This window comes from Anguilla anguilla, chromosome 15 (genome assembly GCF_013347855.1).
Source record: "Anguilla anguilla isolate fAngAng1 chromosome 15, fAngAng1.pri, whole genome shotgun sequence".
In the NCBI taxonomy this organism is placed as follows: Eukaryota; Metazoa; Chordata; class Actinopteri; order Anguilliformes; family Anguillidae; genus Anguilla; species Anguilla anguilla.
In genome coordinates, this window is record NC_049215.1 from 28,859,967 (window position 1) to 28,885,400 (window position 25,434).

General features: G+C 47.8%; 1 protein-coding gene across 15 annotated transcripts in view; it reads left to right on the forward strand.

Moving 5' to 3' along the window:
• Nucleotides 1-25,434, forward strand: part of dmd (dystrophin) — a 202,044-nt gene that overhangs the window by 75,022 nt on the left and 101,588 nt on the right. For all 15 annotated transcript variants that reach the window (XM_035394701.1, XM_035394719.1, XM_035394700.1 and 12 more), the window contains exons 10-23: nucleotides 6,017-6,211; nucleotides 8,024-8,205; nucleotides 9,031-9,181; nucleotides 9,354-9,473; nucleotides 13,356-13,457; nucleotides 13,585-13,692; nucleotides 14,309-14,488; nucleotides 16,648-16,814; nucleotides 17,192-17,315; nucleotides 17,689-17,776; nucleotides 19,984-20,225; nucleotides 21,848-22,031; nucleotides 22,654-22,799; nucleotides 25,079-25,291. In XM_035394701.1, coding sequence (XP_035250592.1) covers nucleotides 6,017-6,211; nucleotides 8,024-8,205; nucleotides 9,031-9,181; nucleotides 9,354-9,473; nucleotides 13,356-13,457; nucleotides 13,585-13,692; nucleotides 14,309-14,488; nucleotides 16,648-16,814; nucleotides 17,192-17,315; nucleotides 17,689-17,776; nucleotides 19,984-20,225; nucleotides 21,848-22,031; nucleotides 22,654-22,799; nucleotides 25,079-25,291 — 2,202 coding nt within the window. The remainder of the gene's footprint in view (nucleotides 1-6,016; nucleotides 6,212-8,023; nucleotides 8,206-9,030; nucleotides 9,182-9,353; nucleotides 9,474-13,355; nucleotides 13,458-13,584; nucleotides 13,693-14,308; nucleotides 14,489-16,647; nucleotides 16,815-17,191; nucleotides 17,316-17,688; nucleotides 17,777-19,983; nucleotides 20,226-21,847; nucleotides 22,032-22,653; nucleotides 22,800-25,078; nucleotides 25,292-25,434) is intronic.

A 25,434-nucleotide genomic window follows, 5' to 3' on the forward strand; every position in this document is an offset into this window, starting at 1 on the left:
AAAACAAAATACAATAAAAGACTTTTACCACTTTTGAAAAGTATTTTTAATGTCGTGAATTGAAATCTGCAGCTGAGGCTGTACTCACTGATATTCTGTGGAGTTGACTTCTAGAGTTTTTGGTGCATTACATCTGTAAGTGTCGTCTTGTGATAAACCTGACTTCTGGTGCTCGGAGTACTCTCTCTGGTCCGTGTGGTCTTTTATAAGTTCAGGTGCAACCCCACACTTCCCTTTAAAATCCAATAATAACATTTAAAAATCAATTCTGTAACTGTAACCCAGTGTAGGGATTTGAGTTCTGGGCTAATGCGATCATAGTTTTTTTTTCTTTTTTTTTTTCTTTTTGTCCTTGTCAATACCCCAGCTGCTGTATTTTTCTCTGAGCTGCAGCTGCGCAGTGGCATGGCTTGGGGAGCCCTAAAAACACGGGGCGGTGCAAATAGTCCAGTCTGGATGAAATAAAAGCGCGGGTGACTTTCTGTCACTCGGGGTGTCTGACCTCTGACCTCCGTTTGTACTGCGTGTAGTCCTTGCGCTCTCGGTCTCCGCGCACACGGCGTCGGTGTCATTGAGAGGCCCTGTCATTCACCGGTTGCATGTCATTGGCTGCTTATGTGAGAACATAAGCGGTCACTGGGGAAAGCAGGCATCTGTGCTGCGAATGCGTGATGAATGCGGTAAATACGGAATGCAGGTGGATATGTAAACAGTTATGCTTGCCAGCTGGTCAGCTTATTAAAAAAAAAACAGACTGTGGAGTGTTTGTTCTTTTACTGCTTTTCTCAGTTCTTGTTTTCTTACAGAACCGAATGTGTATGCGTGGGCACACACACACACACAGGCAAGCATGCACGCACGCACACACAGGTGTGCACACACAAATACACACACACACACACATACAGGCAAGCATGCACGCACACCCAGGCATGCACACACACACAGACACACACATACTCAGGCAAGCATGTATGTGCACATGCACACACAAACACATTCACTCACATAGGCATCAGCATAAACAAGCATTCACGCAGGCACACACACAGGCAAGCATGCACACGCACGACCAGCACGCACGCACACACACACACACTTGGCACCGTGCAGAGAGAGGAATCATTACCTCCATGTTCTTGGGGAAACATTTACATACTGATAAATGGTTACAGTTAACCCTGTAAGTAATGTGCTATTAAAGGTTGCTCAGGTACGTGCATGAATGTTTATTGCGAAGCAGATGGAAGTAGAGATCTCATTTTTTATTGAGCAATACAAATGCGCAGTAGGAGGTTTCCCTGCCACTTTGACACTTGCCGAAACTCAAGCCGAGCCTGAACGCTTTGTTTGTCTATTTACATGTCATTAAAGTGATGACTAAAAATAACAAGTCTGTGGCATTACCATTAAAAGCCTGGGCAGTCTTCATGGATTACTCTTTTTTTTTTTTTTTTTTTAAACTGATGGACAATAATGGCTTCGGTGGCTCGCCTTGAAAACATTCTGCACACGCCCCAGTCCCTTCAGATGCGGCGTAATGTACATGTAAATTCCCACTGCTTCAGCGTGGCCCTGTGTTCTTGGTGACTGGCTTTTATGGCCTCTAATTCAGTCCTCCGGTGGCAAGATGAAATTAATTCTTGTGATTTCCCAACTTTCCTGACTATGTGCGATGGGGGGGGGGGGGGGGGGGGGGAAGAAATAAACACCTGCATTTCTTTGTTCTGCAAGTCCAAAATGTGGTTAAGAATGTAAATTATTATATATTAGTGTGGAATACTTAACTACGAAATTGCTTTAAAAAATGTATTGTAAATGTTAAATATTAATTATTGCAAATTCATCAGAAAGCTGGTGGGAGCCTCTCTCTTGGGGCTGCTGGGCGGTTCATTCAGTAAAGGCACCCTACTGTGCTGCCAACTGTGGCTGGTAGGTCCATAGCGCAGTTGGTGGTTGCGTTGCCCGAGGAATGGGAGGGTTCAGTTGGAATACCTTTCCATGTGCAACGCTATCTACTGACCCCTGCTGGTCGATCGGGCGCCTGTAAATTGCAGCAAAGCCAGCCGCATATGGAAGGTCTTCTCCCGACTCCGCTCTGTGCGATTTTGGCTGTACTTTGTGGTGCGATAAGAAGCAGCTGGCGCCACCACGTGTTTCGGAGTAGTACTGCGGACATTTTCACGTTCCTGAATTGGTAGTGGGGTTTGCAGTATGAATGTGGTCGCAGGTGATTGGCCATTCCAAATTGGGGGGGGGGGGGGGGTGGGGTGTATTTGATATGCTCTGCTCCACATTGAATGCCAAATTTATTTGGAAAAAAAAAAGAAACGACCTCTGTCTCTTGTTACAAGTGCTCATGCGCCTGTCATTTGTCAGTGTTTGCAAGTGAAGCGCAACTCTTTAAAAATGTGCTCAAGATTAGACGTGAAGCCTCTGCAGTGTAAAGAGAAAATAATAAGAAATGATTCGCAGGGAGAATAGGCTGAAAAAAGAGATGTTTTGAGTGCTTCATATTTCTTCTGTCATTGATTGACAGTAATGTCAGCAACTTGCAGAATGTGATAAATTGTCACCAGCTGTATGCAGTGAGGCAAATGGTTCTTTTTTTTCCCCAGCAAAAATATTTTAGGTCCATTAAACAAAATAAAAACTTCTTCACAGTGATGGCCCTTGCAAATTTTGCTTATCTGTGCAAATGTACCCATGAAACCTACATAAGAGCATTAGAGAGCAGATCAGCAAACAGCGACATGCATTTTGTACAGCAGTGACAGCCAGGAGCAAATTCAGGGTTCCTTTGTCCAAAATGCAAAATGCAAAGGTCCATAAGTTCCACGTTTCTCCCTTTCCTAATCCGCATTTCATCCAACTTCAGCTGGCGTAATTACCAGGTGTAATCCATCCGGTTACCGTGATAATACGCTGGTTTGCGCCAAACTCATTATGATTAGTGTCTCGCTTCCTAATTAGACACCACTTTAAGGAGACGGCTATCTCGCTATGTGTTCAGATAGAGCAAGGTATAGGGACACACAGAAGATTTCAACAGCATTACAAGACTTAAAGCAGGTCTCAGAAAAACGCAGGGGTCTGGATTTAGCTAATCCTTTAAGTAAAGGGTGTAAATGTAGGTTATGGAAAAGCATCGTGCTAATATGATGCGAATAGTTGAATAAACGGGATAAGTGTTATCGTGTTGACGCACCCTGCGGGGGGGGGGGGGGGTTGGGCCGCTAACAGGCTGGGGGCTAAGCTGATAAGTGTCTTTGCTTTTTAAAGGAGTGAGCTGATGAATGGGGGTGAAAGCGAAGGCTTATTTCCTGAGTATATCACGGTGTGGATGGAGCGCGGCTCAGATTCGTGACAGTTTTTTTTTGTTGTTGTATGACATCAGGAAGTTTGGGAAGGTTACGACCGAGAGCCGTTGCGGAAGAAAGTCTAATGGACCTGCCTTTACGCGCACACACTTCAGTGAGCTTCAGCTGCCAGACAGAGAAATTGCTGTTATGTTCTTGCATGCGAATTACCAACATCTTCACTTCAGCCACTGCAACACTGCAATCGTGAGAATTACCAACAGCTTCACTTCAGCCACTGCACACTGTAATCATTAGTATTATCATTAGCTTCACTTCAGCCATTGAAATCATGAGAATTACCAACAGCTTCACTTCACATCCACTGCAGTCATGAGAAATACCAACAGCTTCGCTTCAGAAACTGCAGTCGTGAAAATTAACACCAGTGTCACTTCAGCCACTCCTACACTGCAATCATGAGAATTACCAACAGCATCACTTCACATCCACTGCAATCATGAGAATTTCCTCAGAGTGCGAGCGCAGGGCTGCTGTCGGTGTAGCCGCACTGTAGTCAGGGGACTTTGTGTTGCCGGCTTCCCTGCCGTTTTGACTTAAACGAGGGCTGATGGATGCAGACGAAGCCGAGCTTCTCCGCGCGGCTGCTTTAATGAAGCCTGCAGAGGAGCGCCGTTTGTTTGTTGTGCCGTTTAAAAAAAAAAACGTCTAAATATGCTGCTATTGCTTTTTATAGCAATAGATGGTTGGGACTGTCTGTGTTTACACGAGGATTAACAAAGCTTGGCAGAAGCCTGGATCGCTGGTGTAGCTGGCGTCGTTTCGCTGTGCGTTTAGACTGCCATCCGCGCACACATCTAGCACAGCCAAGTGTACGAACAAGTGTTCTTGCTTGTTGCTCCAAGGCGGTCGTCAAGTCCTTTGGATGAATGTACGACTGTGTGCAGCCGGCACGGAGAGCCATTTTTAACACTAATTTGGTGCAAACTCGGCTTTTTTTTCTCCCCCCACTCGTGTGTGCGAGGAAAAGTTATCATTCTAACCAGTCGGGAGTCTTTAGAAATTGAAAATTAGCTTTGCTTATCGAACCAAATAAGTGCAACAATTAGGCAACGTTAGTTTTAAAAGATATTTTTTTGAAATGATGACTCCTATAATTTAGAAAATTCAACTTGCAGATTCCTTCTGCTCTTCTACAGCTGAATTGCCATGGTGTTGTGTTTGTGTATTTAATAAATGTGAGGATGATGATGATGATGGTGATGATTTAGAGGGGGGGGGGGGTGCTTGAATTTATTTGTATCTATACTTTTGTGGCTGTGGTATACAGTGCCGTGAAAAAGTATTTGCCCCCTTCCTGATTCCCTCTATTATTGCATATTTGTCACGTTGAAATGGTTTCAGATCATTAGACACAATGAAATATTAGATGAAGGAACCGGAGTGAACACAAAACACATTTTAAAAATTATTTTATTTATTTAATGAAAAAAGTTATCAAACACCCATGTGAAAAAGTAATTGCCCCCTTAGTTACTCAGTCCACCAATTAACACAATTTAATTAGGCTTTTGCCGATTGAATACAACCAAGCTTGATTGCGGCCAGCCCTGTTGAATCTAAACTTCACTCATATTGAACCTTACCATCAGAGTGAAATAGTCACCACAAACTTTCTACAAGGACATTATGTCATGATCAAAGGAAATTCCAGAAGAGGCGAGAGAAAATATACTAGTTGTTGAAATATATTAGTCTGGAATTGGTTACAGTGCTATTTCTAAGGCTCTGGGACTCCACCAAACCACAGTGAATCCCAGATGATCCACTAACACTTGGGATAATGTTCTATTGATGGATTAGTCAAAAGTGGAACTTTTTGGATGGCATGGGTCCCATTACGTTTTGGGTAAAGCAAATTCAGCAGTACGAACATCATACCAACAGTCAAACATGGTGGTGGTGGTAGTGATGGTGTGGGGATGATTTGCTGCCTTGGGACCTGACCTGACTTCCTCCTATTGAGGGTACCTTGAATTCTGCTCTGTACTAGAAATTTCTTAATGAGAATATGCCTGGTCATCTGTCCGTGAGCTAAGCTGAAGCGTAATTAGCGTAATTGGGTTATGCGGAAAGACAGTGAACCAAAACACAAAAGCAAGTCCACATCTGAATGGCTGAAAAAAAAAAACTGTCAAAGTCCTGACTTGAACCCAAAAGAGATGCTGTGGCCTGAAACAAGCAGTTCATGCTCGAAAACCTACAAATTTGTCTGAATTAAAGGACTTCTGCACAGAAGAGTGGGCTGAAATTGATCCACAGTGAGGTGAAAGACTGATATCAAATTTTAAGAAGTGTTTGGTTGCAGTTATTGTTGCTAAAGGATGGCGAAACGAGTTATTAAATTTAAGGGGGCACTTGTGTTTGACTTGGTGTTTAACATTTTTCAGTAAATAAATGAAATCATTTTTTTTTTTTTAAACGTGTTTTGTTTACTCAGGTTCCCTCACTCATATTACATTTTGTCTAAAGATTTGAAACCATTCAGTGTGACAAATATGCAGTAGTTGAGGATATCAGATAGGGGACAGATACTTTTTCACAGCACCGTGTGTGTGTGTGTGTGTTAATGACATATTGTGACATACTGAGATATTGTGATTTAAATAAAAAAAACTTGTGGTCACCTGGTCTAGTCTCCAGACAGCCAGGGAGAGGAGGACCACCACACCGGCAGCCCCCTCCCCAGAGCGGACACCCACCTAGAGGGGTACCAGAGCGCCCTGGAGGAGGTCCTGACCTGGCTGCTCTCCGCCGAGGATGGCCTGCAGGCCCAGCCGCCCATCTCCAGCCACGTGGAGGAGGTCAAGGAGCAGTTTCACACCCACGAGGTGAGCAGGGTGGGGGCGGGGCCATGGGGTGGGGCCAGGGGAGGGGCCATGGGATAGGGTGGGGCCTTGGGGTCAGGGGCGGGGCCATGGGATAGGGTGGGGCCATAGGGGTCAGGGGCGGGGCAATGGGATTGGGTGGGGCAGGGCCATGGGGTGGGGGCTGGGCCATGGGGTCAGGGGCAGGGCCATGGGATGGGGCGCGGCCAGGGGCGGGGCCAAGGACAGGGAGACGCTTCTAATCACAAGAGGAGTTTCTCTGTCCTCCTTTATCAGTCAGGTCACTGAGTTCAGTTTTTTATTTTTTTGCCACAATGAATTGGGCCACGTAGACTGCAGCGCTGTGAAGGTAATTACACAGCGGTTGTGCTGCATGTATGTGACGCCCTGGCGTTTCTGTTAACGTAACTGAATTTTTTTTTAAAAAAACACTCTCAATGTTGGTAAATCAGCGCAATCTGCTGATCAGTGGTCTGGTTCCTCTGTATTAAAACCTCATTAGAGACAAGCGGCCCCTTGGGGGGAACGGCCGACGCACAGCAGGTAAAAACTCCACGGGAGAGAGAGCGAGAGAGAGAGAGGGTTATGGGTAATAACTCCCTGGGACAGTGAGGAGGGGAGTTGTGGGTAATGCGTGCCTAAACATGGAGAGTGTGATAGCAGTGGAGATGAGGAGGGATTCAGGGATGAGATGAGATGAGGATTCGGCTGTTATTGAATGCATCGCAGCAGTCAGAGCAAGCAAGTGCTTATGCTGCATGTGTCTCCCCGCTATAAATTGTAGTCCACTGGAGATATTCTGCCGTTTTGGGTTTTGTAAGCACTGGATTTAATAATCAGGCTCTTCGAAAATTCAGAATAATAAGTAGGCAGGACTGAAAAATTGTTTTTAGAGTTTCTGCGCCGCTTATCTTGTGCGCTAGGCTATGCACAGCTACGGTAGATGGCTGTTTAGACTTGCCTCTTTTTTGCAAACCCCTCTTTTTGTTATCCATTTTGCACCTTGCATCCCTACACGAATGCATTTTGGCTTAAAAGCCTTCCTGAATATACAATGATATATGGACGGTTCTTATTTAACAAATTAAGTAGGCTATGGTCACAAACCATTACTTTGTGTGTTTTACTGAATAACCCAAAGCTGTGAAAGAATACCTCTCGATAGAAGCGTATGAAAAGGAGGGAAACCGTAATTTACTGAATTTACGGACTTGTTGTTACTTATGTGTACAGTAATAAATTGCTACCTTGTGTCCGCACTTCCCTGCCTAAAAAAAAAAATTCTTCTGAATGTTTTTGAATAACAAATCCGACTAAAATATTCGCAAACCTGATGCCAAGCAAAGTCTGACGCTATATCAGATTTATTTAATCAGCGTCCTACCCGCGCTCATGTAATACTGTAATTGCCAGACATGGACCGAGGGATTGTGCGTAATTGCAGCCTGAGATGAGGAGACCTTGAAGATTAGTATTGTGGGTGGGCGTGGGGAGGCTTTTGTGCGATTTGCGCAAATAAAACGCACTCCCGCTACATCAAGATGTCCGCCGCACCGAAGCACTGCTGCCGTCAGTCAAGGTCCTTCTGGAATTCTCTGTGAGCCCTGCTCTTTCTTCTTCTTTGCTTCTCTGTCCGCTGCTTGGTCATTCGCTCCCCCGTTTCTGTTTGCTATGTCATAAAGAGATATTTATAAGGAGAGAGTGAAAGAGAGCAAGAGAGAGAGAGAGAGAGTGAGAGAGGGAGACAGAGAGTCCTAGAGAGAGAGAATGTGAGAGAGACTGAGGCTGACTCTTCTGGTTCTGTTGTGTGTCCAGGGCTACATGGTGGAGTTGACGTCGCAGCAGGGCAGCGTGGGTAGGGTCCTGCAGATGGGGAACGCGCTGCTGTCCGACGGCCGCTTGACGGAGGACGAGGAGAGCGAGGTTCGGGAGCAGATGAACCTGCTCAATTCCCGCTGGGAGCACCTGCGTGTGGCCAGTATGGAACGGCAGAGCAAGTACGCACCCCGCCCCTAAACAGCAACGCCATGCCCCTCACAGCCACGCCCCCACTGCACCATGCCCCTCACAGCCACACCCCCTCTGCACCCTGCCCCTCACAGCCACGCCCCCACTGCACCATGCCCCTCACAGCCACACCCCCTCTGCACCCTGCCCCTCACAGCCATGACCCCTCTGCACCCTGCCCCTCACAGCCACGCCCCCACTGCACCCCGCCCCTCACTGCCACGCCACCACTGCACCCCGCCCCTCACATACATGCCATGCCCCTCACAGCCACGCCCCCTCTGCACCACGCCCCTCACAGACATGCCCCCACTGCACCCCGCCCCTCACAGCCACGCCCCCTCTGCACCCCGCCCCTCACAGCCACGCCCCCTCTGCACCCCGCCCCTCACAGACATGCCACGCCCCCACTGAACCCCGCCCCTCACTGCCACGCCCCCACTGCACCCCGCAGGCTTATCTACACACAGCTACGCTGCACTGGACTGACACTGTTCAACACACCCGCACACAGCTACACTGCATCACGCCCAAACTGATCAACGCATGCACACTAATTACACCCACACTGTACATCACACTTCCACTAACTGGATAGACATGCCCTAAATGATCAGCACAGGGCCCACATTGATTAATACACTCTCAACACAGGCACACACTATTAGCACCTCCGCTGTATTAACTCAGTGCTGTTACTCTCTCTCTTCCCTTCTCTGTCATGAATTAACAAGCCTCTAATTGATTCTGGTGTGGGGGGGGGGGGGGGGGGGGGTTTGACACAGATCCCTGATTGGTTGGGTTTCCTCCTCCAGGTTACATGAGGCCCTGATGGACCTGCAACACCAGCAGCTGAAGCAGCTCACTGATTGGCTGGACGTGACGGAAGCCCGGATCAAGCGCATGGAGGCGGAGCCACTGGGGCCCGACTTGGAGGACGTCAAACACCAAGTGGAAGAGCACAAAGTACGCGCCTCTCTCCTCGCTTCTGTTGTCTTTCCTGTGTGGGCGTGGCTTGTGACGGATGTGGGCGTGGCTTGTGTTTGAAGTGGGCGTGGCTTGTTTCAGATGTGGGCGTGGCTCCAGGCTGTGTCCCGCTACACTCCTCTGACTGCCGGGTTTCCTCTTGCCCCCACAGCTTCTCCAGGAAGACCTGGAGTCGGAGCAGGTGCGCGTGAACTCCCTCACCCACATGGTGGTGGTGGTGGATGAGAACAGCGGAGACAGCGCCACCGTGGCCCTGGAGCTGAAACTGCAGGTGAGTGGCCCGGCAGTGTTTATGAGGGGGGAGGACGCCGCTGATAAGCAGGTCAGGAGGTGATTAAAGTGTGTTCAGCGGAGTCTTAATGACTTAGTGTGTGCGCTGCTGCACTCAATGCACTAGAAACTAGTGCGATAAATGCATTCTGCATTCGAACGGTGAGCAAGGAACTGTTTAGCTTAGCGAGGTGTGCTTGCGTGATATTTTCAGTTTGTAACGATCAGCTGAATTCATTGTGAAAGGATCAGGGATCTTGCTGAGTTAATAGTGAAACATGTAAGGATCAATTGAATTGTGAAACGTGTAAGGATCAGCTGAATTAATTGTGAAATTTGTAAGACACGGCTGAAATAATAGTGTAATGTGCTTTTTTATTTCCAGTTTTGTGTTACCGTATTCAAAAGGATAATTAATTGACATACATGCCGACAGTTTATGCATACTGTGCTGCACTATTGACACAAACGTTATGGACATGTGCACAAGTACATGTGTGCGGGTTTGTCTGTGTGCATGCTCAGAGACAGACACACGCTCAGGCGTGCACACATGCATATAAACCTCCTCAACCTTGGATTGGTTCTAAATCTTTCTTCTGTAATAATGGAACTAAGTGCAGTCAAGCATAGATTTGCATTTCCTGTGAAACTAACCGGACTGGATTGGAAGGAAATATCTTTTATTTTTCATTCTTTGTATTTAGCTGTTATGCTCAGCAGAAGCTTAGCAATGTGATTATAGGATTCTAATCTCCTGTTACTGCAGAATGCTGTATTGCATATTATTTTTTTATTGGGAAGATGAACTGAAATTAATGCATTTTCTTTCTGTCATCTGTAGAACTGTGGAGGTAGTGTCTGCTCCTGTAAATTAAGTATAGTCAGAGTCAGCGTCAATTCTTGGACCCCCCAGCACCCCCCCCCCCCCCCCCCCCCCCCCACTCACAAGTTACTCACAATCTTAATACAGCAGGGAAAGATGAACTGAAATTAATGCATTTTCTTTCTGTCATCTGTAGAACTGTGGAGGTAGTGTCTGCTCCTGTAAATTAAGTATAGTCAGAGTCAGCGTCAATTCTTAGACCCCCCCAGCCCCCCCCCCCCCCCACTCACAAGTTACTCACAATCTTAATACAGCAGGGAAATTCAGTTTAAGTCTGCCGCAGGTTTTCATCTGGCTCATTTTCATGAAAAAAATGCGAGTGCAAAATTGTGTGGTGAGTCACAGGTGGGGATGTTAGATGGGGGTGTGGCGGGGGGGTGTGAAAATCGTGCAAGTTTGGGCTGGCGGATCACACTGTGCGCCAACATCGCCGTCGAGATTCACCACTAGTTTCATGATTGGTTAGGCCTGGAGTGAAATTAAGCAGTGCACAATTTTTTTTGTGTTTTTTAAATTTTTTTTAGCTTTGACATCCATGAAGGGCGCTATATAAATGCAATCAAGCCTGCAAACGCCACCTATCCTCCCCTTACACTCAGCGACACGCGAGTGAGATCGGAATAGAAGTGTCGTTTGCGGCCCTGTTTGCTGATGAAGCTTTGTGCTGATTGCACGAAGCTCAGAGACGATAAACACCTGCGGTGCCTCTCGGACTGCACTGCACAAACCAGACCTTGAATAGTCCTTCTCAGGATATTTCACTGTTATAACACCGCGTAGGGTATTGAAAATGTATTTAGCCTCAGTATGGTAAGAATGCTGTGACACTATTGCAGTTTAATACGACAGCTCTTGTACTGAGTTGTAATTGTAACGAGAGTCTATACGACAGGCGGTGTTGGTGTAATAAGCCTTTGAAGAGCAGGTTTTTGTGGTGTGTTTTTTCAAAAATTCTAAGTCCATGTTCTGGAACTCCATTGCTTTTAATTACCAGTTGTGATTGTTACATCAGCATTAGAATGTTCGGTTAAGAACATTCTGATCACATATTTGTGATCTCAAACCTTAAAGGGTTAAAGAGTTTTGTTACACTGCATTGGCAGTGTCTTTATATTAAAGTTAATACACTCTGTCAGTGTCTGGATAATTTAAGAGTTTTCCCCACACAGGCTTCAGTTTGTTAAATGGGAAGCTTTTGAAAAGACATTAGTACCATCTGGTCTTGAGAATAGAGTTTTATTTTTGAAGTATGTGTAAATTATGATGATGAGAATTTCTCAAGAGACATCTTATTTAAAAACGAATTGAAGCCGTGTGAAACCCTTGCATGGCCTGTTTTCTTGTGTTATTTCCATTTCTTACCTTGATATTGTGCTACGCTATTGTGATTTATTATATATTACAGTATATACATATATATGTGTAGTATAAGCCAAAAGTATTAGGCTGCTTGTGATTTTTTAAAAACCTTAGGTAGAGATGAATTCAGTAAATATTTGTGCATTTATTGAATAACAAACCAAAATCTTATCTACCTTACCTACCTAAGTTTTTTTTTTTTTTTTGTTTTTGTTTTTGTTTTTTTAAAGACCAAATGTAGCCTAATACCATTGGCTTTTAGTGTAAGTAAAATAGACACTAAAGCTACCAGAAATATGACAGTGCAGGAGGCATTAGGTTTAGAAGCACAGGGCCGAGTAAACATTCTGGCAATAAGGTTATTCCCCGTGAGAAATTGCAAAGCAGCTTAAGATTTCCAGGTGTACTGTTCAGTACACACTCAGAAGGGTCCAGCTGATGGGCAGTAATGTTAACAGGAGAAGACCATGAAGATGTAGAGGCAGTAGACAAATATCTTGTAGTGTCTAGCAAAAGAAACTTGTAAAGTTGCACCACAACTACAGGAAGAACTCAATGCAGCCAGAGAGAAACCCGTTCCCCTGACAACAGTGAAACGGTAACTATGATCTGCTGGTCTAAAACTATTTGCGTCTGCCTTTTCCCATTCTTTTTGGTCCAGTGTTGATGATACTTGGTCTACTGGAGACTTTTCTTGTTAACAGCACCTTGCTAGGGCTTTTCCACAGACATACTGTACATCCAGCAGATTGTAGTTGCCGTTTCACTGTAGTCAGGGGAGCTGATTTCTCTCTGGCCCCATTGAGTTCTTCTTGTAGTTGTGGTGCAGTTTTATGACTGTTTCTCTTGCTAGACAACACAAGGTATTTGTAACTCACATTATTGTTGCTGTTGTTGTTGCTGTTGCTATGTAGTTGATACACAGTTGAAGTGGTCTGGTAGAGGTATACTGAAGTGTGTGAGTCATACTACGGAGGTTTACCTAAGTGTATGACTCATTACTACGGTGGTGTGCTGGTCAGTAGAAGTGTGTGACTCATACTACGGAGGTATACCTTCATGTGTGACGCATACTACAGGGGTATACCTAAGTGTGTGACTCATAATACCAAGGTATGCTGTACAGTAGAAGTGTGTGACTCACACTATAGAGATATGCTGTACAGTAGAAGTATGTGATTCATACTACAGCAGTATGCTGTACATTAGAAGTGTGTGACTGATACTATAGAGATGTGCTGTACAGTAGAAGTATGTGATTCATACTACAGCAGTGTGCTCTACAGTAGAAGTGTGTGACTCACACTATAGAGATATGCTGTACAGTAGAAGTATGTGATTCATACTACAGCAGTGTGCTCTACAGTAGGAGTGTGTGACTCATACTGTAGAAATATGCTGTACGGTAGAAGTGTGTGACTCATGCTGTACGGCAGAAGGGTGTGACTCACTGTGTTATGCTGTACAGTAGGGCTCTGTTTTACGGTAGAGATATGCTGCATCATTAAGGTACATTAGGAAGTAGAGTGTTTTGTTGAGCGGTGCAGAGCCCTGTCCGTACAGTAGAGAGATGTGTAAGCGGCTTGCGTGCGTGCGTACGTGTGTGCGTGTGCATTAATGAGCCCGATGTCTCTACAGCACTTAGGGGATCGGTGGGCCGCCATATGCAAGTGGACGGAGGAGCGCTGGGTTCTACTGCAAGAGATTCTGCTCAAGTGGCAGCACTTCACCGAGGAGCAGGTAGGTGGCGCTGTTTCCCCTCTTCGTATGCGTTAGTCACATTGGCTGCAGGGGTGAAGAAGGTTTCCGGTCATGAGGGGGAAAGACTGGGATCCATTTCCCCTCCCTTTTGTCTCTTTCCATGCAGTTCTTGTTTGACTCCTGGCTGACGGAGAAGGAGGCTCTCGTCCGATCGATCCAGAGCAGGGATTTCAAGGACCAGAATGAGATGGTTGCCAGCCTGAAAAAGCTTGCGGTGAGTGACAATGGGGTCTCAGGGGTTGATTTGACAATGTGTTGGTTGTGATTGACAGTCCCATGGCCTGGGGTGAACTGAAAAAAGTCTGAAAAAACTGAAAAAACTTGCTGCTGGGGCTGCTGGGTAAGCTTACACTGTGGCTCACTCGCTTGCGGCGAATGAGTGGGCACCATGGTTTTAGATCTAATTCGAACCTGTGCCGGCGCTGACTGTGGCGGCGCACAGGGGCAGCACACAACTGGCTATGTGTCACCTGAGGTACATAAAGTATGGGAGGGACTCGGTCGCTGGAAATAGCGCAGTTCGTTGCGACTCCTGCTGGCGTGGCTTTCTCTTTGTGCGCGTGTATGATTGGGTCTCCTTCATCCCCCGCTCTACACGTAAGCTGGCTGGCCCCGTGTGTTTTGGAGGAGAACCGCAGGATCTCTTCGCTCTATGTGAATGAGTTCGCTTGCACATAGTTTGCGAGTTGGACATTCAAAATTTCGGTGGGATTGTAGATACCAAATTAAAAAAAGAAAAAGAAGAAGAATTATAAAACTGGAGTGGCGGAGACGGGTGAAGTATGCATGGTGCCAGTTTCTCTCACCGGCGCCCCCTGTCTGTCTCTCAGGTTGTGAAGGGGGATCTGGAGATGAAGAGACAGACAATGGACAAGCTGTGTGCCCTGAGCCAGGACCTGCTGTGCAGGGTGAAGAACAAGGAGCTGGCCCACAAGCTGGAGGCCCGCCTGGAGAACCTGGCCCAGCGCTGGGACAAACTGGTGCACCTGCTGGAGGAGAACAGCACCCAGGTCAGGAGCCCCGCCCTCCCCAAACACCGCCCGCCCTCCCGCTCAAATTCAAATTTATTTATAGCTCAACCCCAAATCTACAGTGCGAGAAGAAGGGGTTTCTGGCAACAAGATGTTTAGCATTCTAAATTCAGTCTGGTATGTTATGTGTTAGCAATGCTGCTTAATGATACTGTAATAATAATAATAATAATAATAATAATAATGTGCATTAATAATATACAGAAGATTTACAGCAGGAACACACAGAATAGCTCAAACAGACCAAGCATAAAATAAATAAAATGGCCTAAAAGAAGCAAGGAGGCTATAAAAAATAATAAAACCCCACTAAAGATAAATAAAAATAAAACTATTTGTGACAGTGTGATGGAAGCAGGTTGATGAAAGTGGGTTTTTACGAGTGCTTCAAAGGAGGTTACAGGAGTGTAGCCGCTCCGTGTGGAATAGCGGAGAGTAGAGGCTCTGGCCGAGGTCACATGGCGTCCGGCCCGGCCTTCAGAGCGGCCGGCGTGGCCTTGTCAGGTGCTCTGAGTGCGCATCGAGCCTGGCGTCTTAACCACTCGTGGTTTGTGGCGGCGGCGCAGTCGCGGCGCTACTGTACATTACCGTCTGTGTTACGGCTGCCGGTCTCCGAGGTGGCGTCTGAGGGTTTTTTATTACGTTCTTAGTGCTGCTTTAGGACTTCTCTCGCGTTATTTATTGGCTTTTGCTGCTCTGAAGCCGATGTGTATTGTGTGTGTGAAGTGCTGGTTTTATACGTCGACTGTTGTCTGATAAGTTATGGCATAATCTGACTGGCTGACGCCGTGGCCAGTTATGGGCCATCTCACCGGGCTCGTGACACAGCCGTCACTGGGGCTGGCCGTCATTTAGATTCTGCTGATGCCGGTGGTAACACTATACTTTTAAAACTGTACTGGTGCCTAAAACGGGCCTGTACCCATACCTTCTTCAAAGTAAAGAGGACATTAAAAAACTATTTATTTATTTATTGCAAAGGCAAATAAATTAAACAATTGAATTGTTTTATTCAATTATTTGTTATGCTGTATACTTATTTTTAAAAAATACCATTTTGCTTTTGCCATTTTGACCGAGTTTAATGTTAGCTAGTTTTCTAATGGCACCTGCTGTCACTGACTGAGTCGGCAGAGCGGGTGTAAAGTTAGCTAGCGAGGGCGCGCGGCGGGGAAAATGAGGCACCAAAATCTGCGCTGCCGTTCGGTCCGTTCGGTACCGGTCACACGGGAACCGGTGTCGTCATGGTAGCGCGTTTCTGTGTCCGACCCCGCGCCATCGCTGGCGTGGTCTGGATTTTACCCAGACTGCTCGGTGCTTCGCCGCGCCAACGACTAGCGCTTTAGCTGGATGTGCTAGTTAGCCGTCCCGCCGATGTGCTTTCACGTAGGACACCGTAAAGATAAGGGCTGTGCAGATTCTCGAGTCCGGTACACACCACTAAATAACTTATCTCTGGCTGTTAGTCTCGGGGTCAGCTCCTCTCCTGCGCTGTCTTTCACTCGTCTATATCGAGCGACAGGTCAGATCCCGGTCCGCTGTGTTCTTATTGCCGCGGCGGTGCGGAGCCCGCTGTTCCACAGTGGCACTGATTTGAATTCCAGCATAGCTTCCATTTAAAAGTTTGTTTGCCGTCGTTCACCTCCGTGACCAATCGGACTGCTCTATTTAAAGGCTGTTGCCATGGCAGTCAGACGACTGACGCACGCTTAATTGTGAGTTGCGGTGGGTGAACTGTCTGCCTGCCCATCAAACTGTCTCCCCCCCCATGTCAGGTTACTGCACAGCACTCGCGCACAAGGACTTACAGGCTCAGCGCTACACACACAAGCAACACAACGTCCTTGTACTTACACACGTGTGTGCATGCAGATGCGCATACATGAGCGTTAAGTGACTTGTGAAAACACACATGCTCATGCACACACCTGCACACATACTTATGCACGCGTGTGCAGCCTGGTAGCAGAATAACAGAACATAAGTTGTATGGGTAGCAGTAGCGTTAATGCGATAACGCTGAGAAGTTTTATTAAATTACTGTGTGCCGGATCCACTTCCTTGTTTCTTCAGCTGCTTTTTTCCCTGCTCATATTTGCTCAGTTGCTCACACACACACACACACCTGTTTCCCTCAGATCTCGCTGGCTGTCACCACCGCCCAGACCGAACAGACTCAGACCACCGTCATGTCGACCGTAACCAAGGTGACTAGGCGGGAGCAGGTGAAGCACACCAAGGCGGAGGCGCCTGTCCCCCCTCAGAAGAAGAGGCAGATCGTGGTGGACTCCGAGCTCCGGAAGAGGTGAGCCGAGCATCAGCCAGACGTTCGACAGCGCCAGCTGCTCCCTTCTGCTGAAGGGGCGTGGCCTCCAACACACTGCGGGGGGATTGGCTAGAGGGGGCTACCTGAATTGCACCACAGATTGACACACAACTCTGATCACTATGCAGTCCAGGGGGGGGGTCCACATCTGTGATTGCTGAATGACAGAGTTAAGGGTTAGGGATAGAAGCCGGGTTCAGATTCCAGTAACAAGGACGGTGTCTTAGCGTTGGGTTAGTTTACGTCTGTCACCCCTGGAAGGGTAGAGGAGTGTAAAGGGTCGGGGTCAGTTCGCGGGGCGTTGGGATTAGCATTGAGCGGACGCTCGGCGGTGCTCAGGCTGCCGTTCTCTCCAGGTTTGACGTGGACTTCACGGAGCTGCACAGCTTCATGACGCGCTCGGAGGCCACCCTGCAGAGCCCCGAGTTCTCCGAGAGGGGCAAGGAGGCCAGCGTTTCGGACCTGCACGACAGAGTGCTGGTAATCCCCCCGTGGCGCGCTCACGGACTCGCATTCCCACGCTACGCGCACGTCCTCATACCGCCCCCCCAGCCCGTCCATTCGCCCTTCTGCACACACCCTCCGCACCTGCCTCACACATCGCCCGCATATTCTGCATTTAGTACTTTTCCCCCGGAGTGCGCATGTGCTCGTATTATCATACTGCATACATTTTCATCCACCTCCCTGTCCCCATCCTCCCCTTCTTCTCATCCTCATCCTTTCCCCCTCCCATTTCTCCACCCACCCCCCCCACCCTTCCCCTGTCTGTCCCTCATGCCCCACCCCTGTCTCTCTCTCTCTCTCTCCCTCTCTCTGTCTCTCTCTCTCTGCCCCCCCCTCTCTCTCTCAGGCAATAGACAGGGAGAAGCCGGAGAAGCTGAGGAAACTGCAGGAGGCTACTCGCTCTGCACAGGCTCTGGTGGATCAGCTGGCCAGTGGTAAAAACACCCTCTCCTCACTGTCTCCATGGCAACCACTGTGCCTGTCCCCCCACCCCACCCTCCTCACTATCTCCATAGTAACCTTTTTTTTTCCCACTGTCCCTGTTATTGTCCCCATGGCAACCCCCACCCCCCCCCCCCACCCCACCCCCCCGTGTATGTCTCTGTCCTTGTGCAGCTGTTCTCAGCTGTTCTGTGAAAGAACGCAGTTGCGTTCTTTGTGTGTCTGTGTCTGTGTGTGTGTGCGTGTGTGTGGGTGGGCGTGTGAAAGTTCTGGAATGTTCCGGCGCCGCGTTCCACATTGTCGAGCCGCCGCGCTCCTCCGGTCGTGCTCTGCCTCACATGACCAAGTTGTCTGAGGCGTTCAGGGGGGCCCGTGGTCCACCTGGCTGCTCCGTCTGGGCTGTTCAGAGCCACATGACTGGCTTTGTCTGGGCTGTCCGGGATCTGCGGTCCACGTACGGTGTTCCATCAGACTATGCTGTCTGCGCACCGCAGGGCATGGGTGTGGGTGACCCCCCCCCCCCCCCCCTTTATTTACTCACTGCTGCTTGACAGGGTCTCGTATGATTGTACTTCTGATTCCTTCATGATGATCTCCACAGAGGGCCTGCTGTAGTTTAGTCTAATGTTCATTTAGCAGGGACCGTGCACAATTAAAATAAAATGGCACCAGTTTAGCTTCAAGCTAATTTACATCTGCAGTCCCTGACTAATCCCATTAACTTGTTACTGTCCAGAGAAGGCCTGATATAGTTACTCTGTTACTCTCCACAGAAGGGCTGATATAAATACTCTGTTACTCTCCACAGAAGGGCTGATATAAATACTCTGTTACTCTCCACAGAAGGGCTGATATAGTTACTCTGTTCCTCTTCACAGAGGGTCTGATTTTGCCTCAAATTATTTACACCTTTGATAAAGATGAGCAAAGAAGGCTGTATAAAATAAACAATGCAGGTAATGATCTATATTATATGTTCAAGATATGGGAAAATTAAATTATTAATCTTTAAGAGAAAAAGATGTTTTTTAAATTTATTTAATTTTCCCCTCTAAAACTGCTTCTTTTCACACCGCAGACTACAACTAAGCTTGTATATAGTGGAGTCGGAGGAAGACCGTTCGTATGTGGCCCACAGGCACTCCATCGACCAACAGGGGTCGCTAGATAGCAATAAAATGTGGACCCTTACGCTCCCGTTCCTGGGCAACACTGTCACCAATTGCACACCATGATACCAGAATATTAATAGTTTTTTTTTTCCAAAACCATATAATAATAGCCTTTAACACATTGTGTACACCATATGCAATACATTGTGCTTCACAGTTTTAACAGACAATTTGAAACAAAAACAGGAAAGGAAAAAGCCAGATTCAAAGAGATGCAATAAAACATGATTATAACGACTTAAAACAAAATAAATTTACGGTGTAAGACCAAAGTGACATTGCCTAAGCGAAGGCCAGGCTAAAGATGTATGTCTTGAGTTTCTTTCTTAAAATATGCTGCCGTTTTGCTCTCCGTTCCAGTGGCAGACTGTTCTGAAGATATGTCACAATTTGTCACAAGCTTAATTATTCATGCGAATAAAATCCAACTGAAACATCTGCATTAAAATGGTGCTTTTCTGGGTAGAGACTGACTATGAATCTCAAAACCAAACCAAGATACGGTTGACTGACCACCATCCAGGTTGACTGTTTTGCAGTGGCCATCACTGGACTCTCCCCAGGGGACCCCATTGTAATTTTGTGGTGTAAATTTAAGAGGGCAGTTCAGAAGTGCAAACCAAAGGTCCTGAATGATTTGAAATGAAGGAATGGCCCGAGATTCCCCCGGCTTGTTCACCAGTCTCAAAAAGCAATGCAGAAAAATGACTGCAGTATTATGCTTGAGGCACAAAAAAAAGTTATGAGCGTTACTTTGCTTAATTCCTTTGAATAATTATTAAAGTTTAATATTTTCCACATTTGAATAGTAAAATATAGCTCACCGCTTGCATTATTTATTTTACACAGTCTCCTTTGTTCATCTTCATCAAGGGTGTGAATAATTTTGTTAGGGTACTGTAGTTTACTGCAGTCTCAGTCATTTTCCACGGGGGGAGTCTGCTGCTGTTTCTCAGCGTGTTTTTTTACGGCAGTGTTCCACAGCCGCCTGGCACCCGGTACTCTCTCTGCTCTTCCCCCCCCCCCAGACGGCCAGCACGCGGACGACATCCAGCAGGCGGCGGAGCAGCTGAACAGCCGCTGGGTGGAGTTCTGCGCGCTGCTGGACGAGCGGCTGTCCTGGCTGGCCTACCAGACCAAGGTGCTGGCCTTCTACAGCCAGTTCCAGCAGCTGGAGCAGGCCGTGCTGACAGCCGAGAACTGGCTGAAGGTGCAGCAGCCGCCCGCCTGCGACCCGGAGCTGCTGCGGGTTCAGCTGGAGCGCTGCCGGGTGAGGGGGGCGCGGCCCGAAAAACAGGGCCTGTCCGTCCGTCTCTCTGTCCGTCCGTCCGTTCGTCTGTTCGTCTGTCTGTCTGTGCGTCTATCCGTCTGACTGCCTGTGGTGCTGTGTCCATGCTGTTCTGTTTGCTGTAATTCCTGGCTGGCCAACCCTGTTTCTGGAGGTCTATGGTCCTATAGGTTTTCATTTCAACCCCAATTTGGCACACCTGATTCTACTAATCAGCAGTTCGAGGAGATCCCAGGCTGTTGGAAGAAGAGTGCTTTGTTAGGGTTGGAGTGAAAACCTACAGGACGGTAGATCTCCAGGAACAGGGTTGGGCAGTCCTGTTTTAATGCCTTCTGGCATATCTTATTACTTATTTATTATTGTGTATGGCTGTTGTAAGGGTATATTGGCCTTATGAGTTGTGTGTGCATGAAGGTGCTTGTATACTGTGCATACAGATGTCGTGAGTGTGGATGTAGATATGTGGCTGTCTTGAGTGTGTGTATGCGTGTGGTATGATCTATGAGGAGTGTATATTTATGTGAGGCTTTGTTATAACATTTATAATGTGTGTGAATGGGGGTACATAAAAGTCTATGTGGATTTAAAAGGGCTGATTTTCTGCAACGTTTCATACAATATGAGTGAGCAGATGTGAATATTCAGGCATGATCAGTATGCAGTCCAGAGTAAAAAGCTTCAGAATATTATCGCTAAATCAGCTTGTGCTCTTTAATGCAATCACTCTACTGAGTTTTGGGAGTGGACATTGATGAATGATGAAGTGATGAGGTTTGTCTGTTATACTGAGTTTTAGCCTACATACCCAGCTATATACACAGCTAGCCTCTAGACTGTACTCCCAGCAAGCTTGTAACATCTATACCTAGCTAGCCTGTAACCTGTACACCCAGCTAGCCTCTAGCCTATATACACAGCTAGCCTCTAGCCTATATTCACAACCAATCCCCAACCCTTACACCCAGCTAGCCTCTAGCCTGTACACCCAGCAAGCCTGTAGCGTCAATACCCAGCTAGCCTGTAGCCTGTATGCCTAGCTAACCCCCAGCCTGTTTACCAAGTTAGCCTCTACCCTATATACCCAGTTAGCCTCTAGCCTGTATACAATGTTAGCCTCTGGCCTGTACATCCAGTTTGTGTCCAATTTATTGCATTTTGGAATTACCGACAGTTTTTATAACTAGACATCCGTGTATTTTATGTCTTTTAAGTTGTGTCCTAAATTTCTGTTTAAATTTTGGAATCCAAATTACCCTCTGCCGATATGATCACAATGTGCTAGGCTGAGATACACGCCATCAATTGACATACGCAAGTGACAGCGAGGAAGAGAAGATGACTAAAACCTCTAGATAAGATGTTTAGTCGTGTACCAGACAGGAGCGTCTGAACATCCCTTATTTTTTAGTGTCCTGTGTGAAAAATAAGTTTGGTGGGTCTCCCTGGCGGCACATCCAACTAAAGCCTTGGCTTGATTATAGTGATTTTTTTGACCAGTCTGGATAAAATGATTACATTTCAAGCAGTAATAAATGTTTGGCTGATACAAATAATCTCTCTCTCTTTCCCCCCCTCTCTCCCTCTGTCCCTCCCTCCATCTTTAGGATGAGCTGGCCCGCCTCTCGTCCCTGCAGCCGCAGGTGGAGAAGCTGAAGGACCAGCTGAACGAGCTGCGGGAGAAGGAGGAGGGGGCTCCCGTCGTTCTGGACGCTGACATCACCGCCTTCACAGAGCATTACAGGGAGGTCCTGGCCGACCTGCGGGCCCGCGAGCGGCAGCTCCTGCTGGGTGAGGGGCTCGCCCGTCCCATCCTGCTGGGGGGGGGGGGGGGGGGGGTAGCGTGCCTGCTGTACTGGAGCAGGGCTGTTTTCAGCTGTAGATGCTGTAGATGCTGAGCGTTCGGCTGTAGATGCTATGCATTCAGCTGTAGATGCTGAGCGTTCGGCTGTAGATGCTGTGCATTCAGCCATAGATGCTGTGCATTCAACTATAGATGCTGTGCATTCAGCTACAAATGTTGAGCGTTCAGCTACAAATGTTGAGCGTTCAGCTACAAATGTTGAGCGTTCAGCCGTAGATGCTGTGCGATCAGCTGTACTTGCTGGGGAGGGATTGAGGGATAAGAGGCTGCTGATAATGAGGGTAGAAGTGTGAGGTCTTAATTCATCCTGACGCTCAGATGGGATTGGTGGAGGAGCATATTTAACTTCCGTTGCTTTTGAAGGGCCTGTGAGTGAAGGGAACGGTGTCTACCCGTACTTCTCTGTGGAATGGATCACGCGCGGCTCGCTGTCATGTAGATGAGCGGAAAGTCCTTTGGAAGCTCGTCTTTGATCACTCGTTTTCTCTCTCCCTCTCTCTCTCTCTCTCTCTCCCTCCGTTGTTCCCCGGTTCCCTCTCTACCTTTCAGTCCAGGAGAGCCTGCCGCCGCAGCGGTATAAGGAGACGGTGACGTCGCTGCTGGCCTGGCTTCAGCAGTGCGAGGCCCAGCTGTCTGTTCCCTCGGCGGCTGTCACTGTCTACCCCGTGATGGAACAGCGGCTCAAGGACATCCAGGTGTGTGTGCGTGTGTGCGTGCGTGTGTGCATTTCTTCATGCGTGTGTATCTGTCTCTCTGTCTGCTTGCCTGCCCGTCTGTCTGTCTCAATCTCTTTGTCTTTCTGTGAAAGCCTACTTCAAACGCTGTCTTTCTCAATCTGTCTTCTGTGAAGGCCTACTGCAAGCTATGTCTGTCTCAATCTCTGTCTTTCTGCGAAGGCCTACAAGCACTGTCTCTCATCTCTGTCTTTCTGTGAAGGCCTACTACAAGCTCTGTCTGTCTCAATGTATGTCCTTCTGTGAAGGCTTACTGCAAACATTGTCTCTCAATGTCTGTCTTTCTGTGAAGGCTTACCAAAAGCACTGTCTTGCTAACTCTCTGTCTCTCTGTGAAGGCTTACTGCAAGCACTGTCTCTCAATGTCTGTCTCTCTGTGAAGGCTTACTAATAGCACTGTCTCTCAATGTCTGTCTCTCTGTGAAGGCTTACTAATAGCACTGTCTCTCAATGTCTGTCTCTCTGTGAAGGCCTACCGCGAGCAGTGTGCCTGTAGAGAGGTGTGTGAGAGCCGTGTGCTGTTCCCGCTTTGCTGTGTCTGGGCTGCGGGTTTCTTATCAGCCGGTCGTCCTCGCCTGCCTCCGCCTCGCTCCGCCACCCTCCCTCAGCCTCGCCGCGCTCCCCCTCTTCCTGTGGCACCTCGGCTTTTTATACACACTTTTATCGGCCCTTTTATTTATAGCCCCCTCTTTCTCTCTCTCTCTCTCTCTCTTTCCTTCTGTGTGGCGGGCGGCTGAGGTTCCTGCGTTCATGCTCAGGTTTCCAATCGCCTGATGTGCATTTTTGTACGATTTATTAAAAGAACGGTTTTTAAAAGTTCCCCCCCCCCCCCCCCCCCCCCAGTGTTGTACAATACAAATAATGAATTCCTTCCCGAGGCGCACCTACACCTGTCTACCTGTGGGCCCCAAGCAGCTTTCAAACGCAGCGTCCCTCACACTCTGCCCCCGCTGCTTATACATGCGCCTCTAGCTTCTGGACACGGACGTCCCTCCTTTTTTTCTTCCACTGAACTTTCTGATTGAATTCTGTATTGATCACTCGCTCCTTTTTTATTTGAAACCTCTTTGAGGCGCAGTTTACCCACTGCCAGCAGCCCTGCAGTGTCTCTTTAAGTACTAATAAGGACATGCCTGCGTTTCACTGCTCTGTGGAGTCCACTAAAAAAAACTCTGTTCTCACTCAGTTGTTTCTGTGTGGCTTGTGTCACCAGCTTTAGCGATCTTGCCTACCATCTCACGGAGGATATCGTATCTGGTCACTGTCACATCCATCTATCGCCACAAGTCTTTTTCTTCAGCACCATCTGTATGAGAGTGACTGTCAACGACATGATTTATGGCGCAGTTCAGCTCGTTGAGTGCTACAGGTGCGAGGCATTAATTCATCGGTTTCCGTCTTCAGTGTGCCTCGTGAGTTGATTTATCTTCCATCGGGGCAGTGCCGACTTGGACGTTGCCACCTGTTCTGTGGCTTTGTTGGCTGGTGGTGATGTTTAGTTCTCGGGTCAGGGGTGGTCCTGTTTTGGAGGCTGATGGCGATCGTTCATTCCCGTGTCAGGGGGTGGTCCTGTTTTTGGAGGCTGGTGGTGATTCCCCGTTCCTGGGTCAGGTGTGGTGCTGTTTCGGAGGCTGCTTTCCCCACATTCTCGTCTCTGACATTACCGGAAGTAACCGGATCCTGATGATGCGTTCAACTCCCGGTTGGGAAGCTTGTGACTTGCGGACCTCTGTTGTCACGATGAAATGATATCATGGTGAAATGAACTGATGTCACCACCAGGCTCAGCACAGTATACTGTCTTGTCTCCCATGTACTGTGTTGCGTACGGCAGGTGTAGTACTCTCACTAACGTTCGCTTTCACATTTTTACACTTTTGCCTTATTAGGCAAAGCAACTGACTGGGAGCGAGACTGACATTTTGACAGCTAAGCCATTGTTAGTGCACAACTTTTTGGACAGGCTGTTGATCAGTTAAAGAAACATTTGCATTGAATAAATGAGGGGAATTTAAAAAGAGCCAACGAGCTCTGGAGGCTTTTGGCAGCTGCTATTCTGTGTTCCTTTGTTTTTGTTATTTGATTATTGCTCTGTACTGTCACAATTTTTTATGCCAGATTTCTGATCTCTCTAATCTGTGGATATTAGTCAGCGTACAGTATAAGTCAGCGTCCCTGCATCTGTCTGTGTCTGTCTGTCTGTCTGTTAATGCACCGTGTCTGCCTGCCTCCACCCCCAGGCCCTGCAGGTGGGGCTGCAGGAACACCAGAGTGACCTGGACTACCTGACGGTCACCATGGAGCAGGTGTGTCAGAAGGCCCCCCCCGAGGTGGGCCACAGGTTCCGGGCGGAGCTGGAGCCCCTGGCGCTGCGCTGGAAGAAGCTGTCGGAGCTGCTGTCTGAGCGCGCTCAGACCCTGCAGGGCCTGATGGACAAGCTGCAGCAGTTCCAGGTACGGTGGCCCCGGACCGAGAGAGGGAGGTGTGTGCGTGTGTGTGTGTGTGTGCGTGTTTGAGCGCACGTGGGTGTGTGTGTGTGTGTGTGCTTGTTTGAGCGCACGTGGGTGTGTGTGTGTGTGTGTGCTTGTTTGAGCGC